Here is a 9,456-nt window from a genome sequence, read left to right as displayed (position 1 = left end):
CTTTAACTTAACCTTGTGTAGCCTCTTCCAGAGATAAAACAAAGAGAATTGAGCCAAGAACAATAAGCAAATATCTAATATATAGTATGCATGTACCAAATCCATTGAATGCATTACCTTATATAATTTAACCAAGCCAAGAAGGACTACAAGGATTATCTAATTTAATTTTTTAACTTTTTCTTTTTTTGTGTGTGAGGAAGATGGGCCCTGAGCTAATATCTGCCAATCCTCCTCTCTCTCTTTTTTTTTTTTTTGCTGAGGAAGACTGGCCCTGGGCTAACATCCATGCCCATCTTCCTCCACTTTACATGGGATGCTGCCACAGCATGGCTTGACAAGCGGTGCATTAGTGTGTGCCCCAGATCTGAACCGGGAACCCCAGGCCACCGCAGCGGAGCGCGCGCATTTAACCCCTTGCGCCACCAGGCCGGCCCCTCTTTTTCTTTTTTAAAAAATTATTTTATAGTTAGGAATCTGACATCCTGGGATTCAAATGGTTTTCTTTCAGCGTTTAGGCTTCCAGTTCCCAGTTAGTAGATCTTGTCATTAGTCATCACTCCCTAGCTATTTGGTGTTCATGGAAGTCTCTAAACAGCCTCATCAAAGATGTAAAAGAGTCTGAGGGATATCATATACAAGAAACATTGTTAATGCATTTAAATTATAAAGGTTCTATATTTTTAAATATATTTATGGTGAAAAGAAATACATTATGCCCCAAATTATCACTTTAATACAAAAACTCTTAGCAAAAAAAATATGCATTTCCATTTTCATATGCATTTGCTTTTTGGTATGCACGGGTTTTTTTAAACAAAGTTGGTCTACATACGTTTTTAATTCCTCTCTTTTAAACTAGATTTTACTATGGTACGGTCTTATAAACATCAGTATTTACAAATTTCTCACCCAAATAATACCTGAAAACTTAACTAAATTCCTCTATTATTGGGCTTTTAATTTGCGATTAAACATAAAGCTAGGCTGGATATCGAAAAGCATATGTATTTTCACAAACTTTGGAATATTTTCTTGCCATTTATTATGAATGATAGAAGTACTGATTGAAAGGTGTGAATAATTGAGGGTTGTTGATAGAGAGCAATATTTCCAAATTACTTTCCAATGTGCTATAACAATCACCATAAGTAAATCTAGGTGACTATCAGGTAAGGCCATTTCACTTATTTTATTTTCAAAATGAGAAGTTCTTCAGTAATCTAAATGGTGGGGCTGCTACATGGCACCAGCACAAATTCTAATAACGTCAAGAAGCATAAGAACTAAATACCTGGAGCCCCAATACAAATCAGAGTCATTATGGATGTGTTCAGTAACTGTGACAGCTAGTTCTTTAATCTCTCTCTCTATCATTTTGCTTTTCTGTCTGGCCATTGTCTGGAATCTTAAGCAGTAACTTTCGTAAGCAACATTTTCCTTTCTCAGAAGAATAATTAGTGTTTTAGTCTATTGTTAACCATCCCTATAGATAAGAATTAAAACTGAAGAGGAATATGCTTCCCTCGACTAAGTGATATTTTTTTGAACTTTAATTTCATCCTAGCAGAAATTACAGAATACTTGTGATGAGACAGCAGTTTCAACAACTCATAACTTGATGAGCGCTTTCTGAAGCACCAGTACCTCTGGAAGCATAATAATAAAATTGTACAATCCTTGAAATCAGCTTGGGCTGGCTGAATTCCTGGCAAATGGAGATGGTGTCAATCATTACAAAAAAACAATCCTAAATTGTACCCCACCCTCATGTTTACCTCCTTGGTTTTTAGTGGAATGTTCTGTGCATTTGTAGTCAATATAACAGGCCCATGTCATTGGTTCTTCTTTTAATTTTATTTTTAAAAGATAAGTGCCATTTTCTTTTAATAATAATTGAACTCCAATATTACTACATTGTCTGCAACCAAAGAGAATATTGGCCTCCGGGGGATTCTTAGAAATATGAGAGAGAGGGGGAAGGTTCTGGGAGGGGCCTTTTTGTTAGTACCAATGTATGGGGGAACGCTACCGACATTTACTAGGAGGGATACAGGGGCGCTAAATGTTATCCAATTGATAAGAGGGTCTGGCAAACCAAAAACTCTGCTGCCAAAATGCCAACAGAGCTACTGTTCAGAAAGAATGCAGGTTAAGCATTTTTTTTTATGTGAACATTCATTTTGTAGCCCTATAATGTTCTAACTTGACCAATGACCCAATATTAATAGACAGTCTGTTTTTAATCCATCTTATGGTCATGGTCATTACAAATATTACTAGCTATACTTCGTAGACTCTGTCCTACACAAATGAGTAGAAATGTTAGACTTCACATTCAAATTTTCTTTGATCTTAATATTTTTGGTCATAGAAAGAGTTTTTCAGGGGTAAAGTACACTACCAAATCAATGGAATGGTATAAAAAGTCCATAAATAGATCCCAAATACATACCAGATTTTGGTTCACAAAAAAAGGTCTCATTTAAAAACAGTGGGACAAAGTCATTTGGTAAGTGATGTGAGATAACTGGTACTATCAAAAAAATATATTGTCTCCCTACTTTTGAACACTGTAACAAAATAAACTCCAGATGGTTCAAATGTTTAAAAGTAAAACATAAAACAAATGCACTATAAAGAAGGCATGGGAGAACTTTATTTTTAAAATTAATTATCATGCAGTGGGGAGGCCTTTTTAAGAACGACAAAAAAAACTTCATGAGTTATTAATGAGAAAAATCCATAAATTCAAATTCAAAATATTTGCATTAAAATAAACAAATTAAAAAGACAAACAGCACACATTGTGGAAGGGGGGAGTATATTTCCAACTCAGGTCATAAACAGTTAATTTCCATAAAGAATAATTAGCAATGTTTATTAAAATTTAAAAATCCATTTGTCACCCTTCGACATAACATTTCTACATCTATCAATCTAGTCTCATAGAAATGCCTTGATAGGATAGTGCTGTTTATTATAGTAAATGATTGGAAAGCACCAAAATGACCTTTGGGAGTGACTGGTGAAAAAATTTATGATAATTGATACAATGGAACTCCCTGCTACCATCAAACAGAATAAAGAATCTCTATATGAATAATATAGGGCCACATATACATTATATTTACATTTTGATGTAAAAATCGAGTTTATTTCCAAGTAAAATAGACACATGATACTGAAATTATTATTAATACTATAACTCAAATTACTGAAAAAATGTATACCATGAAAAGTAAGTCTCCCTTCTACCCCATGGTCTAACTATCCAGATATCCTCCTCAGAAATATCCACTGTTAAATGTTACTTATGAGTTGTTCTAGAGATAATCTATGCATATACAGGTATATATGTATATATGGCTAAGAAAATAGTGCTAACTTATTTCTATGTGTTGTTATTGGACGTTGTACACAATCTTTTAATAGAGTCATTTTGTGGTCATTTATAGGCAAATGAATTTCCTTACCTTTCAAATGATTTAGTTATTAAAGACTGTCAAAATTAAAGACTTATTTTGAGAAATAAAGGTAGTGACAACTGAGTAATAGCAGGGAAGATTTACACTTGAATATTTTACATTAAAACGAATTTCATTCTAGAAAGCAAGACACCAGGCCATAAAACCAGCCTTGCCGTATAAAAGGACATTCTTTCATGACAAATTGAAACAAATATGTATGAAACCTAATAAAAAGTTTTATTAGATCTTATTTGCTTTATATTTCTATTGTCATGAAATAATACCTGATTTTAAATTGTGTGAGTTACTATAATTCCAACTGACATAAAATTTATTCTTAATATAGCTGAGTAACACACCCAGAAAGACAAACAATATCACATGGCAGAGTACAACTATTCCTTTTATTATTCTGGATCAGCTACACTTGAAGAAATTATATATACTTTATATTTGTCACATCAGGTTTATTAAACCAATCAGGTAGTATGAAAAAAAATAGCCTAATATTTAAAAAAAATCTACATCTGAATTTAAAGGTATTCCTTTTGTCACTATAAAAATACATTTTAAAATAAAACTATAATCCTACTTTGAAAAATTATAAAATGCAGCCACAGAAATATATTTTGTCATGTACAGTAGATATTTAAATAAATATAAAAATAAAATTTTAGTGGATTAAAATAGCTTCTACACACTAATGAGGAGCCATTTATTTATGTTTTTGAATCAAAAAGAGAAAATAAAATAGATATTTCCAAGTTATTTTGTGCATCTACCATTTAAAATCGAACTCTATAAAATATATTTTTTTCTTACATGTATACAATGCAGACGAAAATACCATAATTTAACCATTGAGAGGCTTTTAAAAAGACAATGTTTGCATTGCTTTAAGTCAGTAACTCTGTGAAATAAAAATAAAATAAAAAATTGATACCACATTAAAAATTTTTCAAAATAACACAAAGATTTAGTGCCTCCCCCAAAGAATTTATAAGTAGAATAACCGTTAATATTTTAAGTCTGCAAAAATGCATGAGCATCATTTACCATGTACAGAAATAATTTTTTTAAAAGTTTACAATTTTCTAAAATTTAGCAATTCAATTCAAAAATTGAGTAGGGACAAAGAGGTTGATTGGAAGAAGTAAGGTTAACACGATAGAAGACAAAGTAAGATAATCAAAAATATATTGGAGGAGTGAAGTTAGATAATTACATAAATAAATATAAGCTAAGCCAGAATATAAATGCTGCTCTAAGAAAAGTACACCTAAAATACTTGTGGATTCGGAGATAAGCTATTACAACTGGTTGAATGGAACAATAAATGTTTCATAGAAGAGATAACATTAAAAAGACTGAAAATGGGTAAGATTTCAGTGTAAGGCAGATGGAGGAAAAAAGAGACATTCCAAGTGGGAGGATGAACAAGACACAGTCTATGAAAATCTATGTCTTGTTATAGGAGGAAGAACAGTCAGCTTTGGTTTGCTACTTCCAGCTGCATATACCAATTTCATAGCTAACCTGTCAGGTTACTCAAGAATTTATGAACACTACTGTAAAGCTTCTATAAATAATAAACATTAAAGTTTCTATGAAGTTCTGTATTTATAATTCGAATTCTCACTTAATTTAAAGAATAGCTCAGTATCCAGAGATCAGGACACTGTATTTTAGTATTCTTACTTGTATTATTACTCTAAATTAGAGATTCACCGTTGTAACTGATGTTTTAATATTGTAATGAATCAAAAGCACAAATATATTTTATACAACTAAAGCAAAAATAGAAATTCTAAAGTGATTTTAAAAATCAATAGTTCCACTTTCTGACAAGAGTTTTTAACATTATTTACCATAAACATATAGAATTGGCCCTCAGAAGGCATACTGTGCTTAAGTGTATAAAAGCAGCAGTTAATTTAAAGTTTCTAAAATGAAATTATCTGTCCAGTCCTATTTCGCATTAGAACCTCTTTTGAATTCAGATAATTAATCAAATTATATAGCAGATAAGTAATGTTCTTTTCACTCTTTTCTGACTAAAGACTAATCCAAAGAGATTACTTTCACTTTAGGAAAACAGCATTACAATTGGTTTATCGTTGATGACGATTTGAATTTAATCCCTAGTAGTGAACCATGAACATATCAACAGCTTACCATATTGCTGAGTGATTTAATGGGATAGTAGGCAGATAAACTTTTCTTTCTCAGAGTACTATTTAATTCCCTTCTTATTTTTTTTTTAATTAAACCTATGTTAGCATTATTACTTACTCTTTTATTACTGTATTCTCCCTGGAATGGAAATTCCTATTTTTCTTATCAGCCAACTTCGGATAAAGCCTTCAGCAACATCTTGGTGCAAGAAATGATAACATAGATGCTCCCCAAAAGTGAAATACTAAGAAAATTCTAAATGTCTTCCCAAAGATTGGTGAAAAGTCTGGGGGATGGAGGAATAAAAAAATAGAGACTGAGTTAAAACATGTACTGCAGTAAGCATAAGAACAAAAGGGAAGAGATGAGAAATACTGGGATTCTTAACCAATATTGACATATTAAAACTAAGCAAAATAATATTTCTACTTACATGTGCACACAGGACACATACAGGACACACAGGAAAAGTGTCAGCTAAAGAAAAAATAAACCGCAGCAGTATTCATTTAACAGTACAATAAACAATAAAACTAATTGTCTTCAATATGATTGTATCATGTGTTCACTGGCAAGAAGCAAGGAAGGGAGAGAAGAGAGAGAGCGAGGAAGAAAGAAATTCCTAAGTAAAAACCAAGCAAAACAAGCATAGTCTGGCACTATAATGATTGTCAGTCAAGGTAGGATCTAAATAATCCATTCAATTTATTGGATATTTACTATCATGCTCGGGGGTGAGATGGGGGTTCAGCTAGTACTTATTTTAGTTTGCCCCTTAGATGAAGTACTATATAAAGACAATCTGAATTATAATATAGCCAAATAAAAGGTTTCTGTCCACGTGAGTCCCTCTCTGTATGTTCAGAGACAAAAATGCTAATACCTAAGGCCTATAGAACTCTTATTTCACCCATACAAAGGACTCCCAAGTTTCATCCCTTCAACTTTTGTGGATAAGGCCTAAACAATCAGGACTATGACCTTGTGATTTTCTCTGTAACCCACACCAGACCTCATTCAGAAAATGAACTCGCACAGACCATTGGTTTGATCAAAAGATTTGCATTGTCAGATAGAGAAAGTACATACATACCTCTTAATAATTTTAGGCTTCTTTAGAAAAACTGCTGTTATAGACAGCACTTGGCCCTTCCTCATCTATACCCCCATCTGATCCACTGCTGGTATTTCTACATGTCCCAAAAACAGTGCTTCCCACCTCCTGTCGTCTAGGCCTCAATAGGTAGAGGGGTTCGGGAAGTAACAGAGATGATGCACATTGTAAATATCAATGAGAAGAACCAAGATTTGAATTAGCAGAGTTACAATATAGTAGCTGCCATGTACTTTACACATTTAAAAGATACAGTGTTGAAAAAATATATTTTAGCACATTAATTTTACTTGTTCATGTATATAGTTTCAACATCTTGACTGCCTAATATTAAGAAGTTTTAACTTTGTATAAACCACTTCTCATAGAGGTTATGGGAGACTATAATTCCCATCAAATGATTTCTGTTACACACCTGCAAGCTATTTGTGCTGCATTCCTAATAATCAGTTCATCCTTTGAACTTGTAATAATTTGTTCACAGTGGAAATCTTATATCAAAAACAAATTACAAATTTCTATAGTTTTTATTAACTACTGAATACTTGAACATGATTTACATTTTTTTCAGAATGTAATATTTAAAATAAAGTCTCCTGTTAAATTAAACAAACATGAACAACATTAAAATAGATCAGAAAGAAGCCATTCGAATTACGTTGACAACAGCAACACGTCTGGTACAGTTGTTTCCGAGTCCTGACTGTGGTTAGAGCTGATGCCAGTGTCCGAGTCTGTGTCATTTGTATTCACATTAAATACTCTTTGAGTAAAGGGAGGAATCTCCCCACTGCTGTTGGGGTCCTCAGATTCCTTCCCTCTGTTTTCCTTTAGCTGGCATCCATCTTTGTTGCTAATGTGAAGTGAATTGAATTCCTTGGCCAGGAGTTCATATTCTTTTGCTTTCATCTGAAGCAATGAGTCACTGTATTTAATCTCTTTCTGGATGCCACTCAAGTGAGAGTGAATTTTCATACCAGCTTTCATGCTTTTCTCCAAATCACACTTAACACTTTCTAAATTAGAGCTTTCAAGTTCACCGGCAGCTGCCCCTTCTGCATCTTCAATTATCTCAGTGCAAACACTTCTTACCTCTTTTTCGATTTCAGCGGAGAGCTTGTCAATGAGCATTCTGTAATATGTTAGTCGTTCCTCCAGCTGTATAATTCCATCACTTTCACTCAGGTCCTCCAGAATCTGGTTTTCATCATACTGCAAGCCTAGCTTTTGCTCAATGTCAATGAAACTGGGCATTAAATATGCATCCTGGACATAATTTTCTCCATCATTTTCCACCCGATCGAGGTGGAACTTAGCTTCACACTTTTCAATTTCCAGATCCAGCTCTTTCATTCTCTTGACTTGCTGATGAATAGTATGATCCTGGGAAATAATCAGATGAACTAACGTCTCCATACTATCTCGATCATGGGAAACCGTGTCCTGCTTAATTTTAGCCAGTTTCCGGAAAGTTTTTCTGACAATTCTTTTTTGCTTATCTGGTGGTAATGTCTTCATGTAGTCTGCTGGGCTGAGCTCCCACAGCTTTTCTGTGTTTTGCACTAATTTGGCTTCAGCTGTCCGCCACAAGGGAACTGGAAGAAAAGCATCTGCTTTGACCAAAACAAATTGCATATTGGGCTGCTCATCTCCCCATGCTTTCCAAAGCTTCAGGATTCTAGTCAGTGGAGGAAGGACCCGTTCTGAGCCTCTCCACTTTTCTATGATGCAGTAATCATTGGGCTTCCCCAGAAGAAATCGTTTCTCTCCAAATGTGGTCTCATGTTCCTCAAGCAAAGCCTGGATGACGTCAGCAGAGGTGGTGCGTTTAGTTAACCCACAGACAATCTTCTCTTCTTGGCAAACCCAAACCACAATTTCCTTCTCTTCTGAATCCATGTCTTTAGTTGGAGATCTGAAAGAAAAACAAAGTACATGATATTTCTGTCATCACCTGTGTAAACTCAGAAAGATGGTTTAACATCCTTTCTAGATTTTACCCTTAATAAGAGATGCATTTTGAGGTCGAGACTACTTAAGAATCAGAAGTTTTACTGCCAGAAAAAAATTTTAAAACCATGGAAAATATCTTTATTTCTTTTTATTTCCTGGCGGGCTCCAAAAAGAGTAAATTGTCATCAAAGCAACCGAGGCTATTTTAATTTATCTTCAGAAGTCAGCCACAATATGACTATAGTGAGAATTGCTAGAATTAAGACAATAATCAAGTGGAGATGAATAAGAGGAGACAGAATAAGACTATTTTTGCTGGAGCCTTAGGACTAGAGAAGGACCACGGAAGCATAAGTAGAAGTGGTAGGATGATCTTGGAGTCATAGAGTTAAAAACAGTCCATTATTGAAAATAGTGATCCTTTCATTCAACAAAAGTTTATTGTATGCCAACCATTTGCCAGATATGTCTGAAGATGCTAAAGACACAGCAGTAAACAAAGGAGACAAGGACACAGACATAAATGTATAACTAATATAACATCAGATGGTGGTAAATGCTAGAAAGAAAATTAAACCAGATGAAGAAATAGAGAATGACTTGGAAGAAGGAGAGGTCTACTTAGAGTGCTAAGGAGAGACTTTTCTAAGAAGGTGACATTTGAAAAAGGACAAAAATATGAGAAAGAGGCACTCAACGACCTTAGGGAAGAATTCTAGGAAGAGTGAACAGAGTTATGAAGTA

At 33.9% G+C, this 9,456-nt stretch overlaps 1 protein-coding gene across 1 annotated transcript in view; it reads right to left on the bottom strand.

Moving 5' to 3' along the window:
- Positions 1 to 4,516: 4,516 nt before the first annotated feature.
- RASSF9 (Ras association domain family member 9) overlaps positions 4,517 to 9,456 on the bottom strand; it is a 36,878-nt gene continuing 31,938 nt past the window's right edge. The window contains exon 2 of the mRNA XM_058568706.1: positions 4,517 to 8,674. Within this exon, the coding sequence (XP_058424689.1) occupies positions 7,414 to 8,674 (1,261 nt within the window). The 3' untranslated portion in view covers positions 4,517 to 7,413. The remainder of the gene's footprint in view (positions 8,675 to 9,456) is intronic.

This window comes from Diceros bicornis, chromosome 25 (genome assembly GCF_020826845.1).
Source record: "Diceros bicornis minor isolate mBicDic1 chromosome 25, mDicBic1.mat.cur, whole genome shotgun sequence".
Taxonomy (NCBI): domain Eukaryota; kingdom Metazoa; phylum Chordata; class Mammalia; order Perissodactyla; family Rhinocerotidae; genus Diceros; species Diceros bicornis.
Note: the sequence above shows the minus strand (reverse complement) of the source record. Positions and strands in the feature narration are given on the sequence as shown.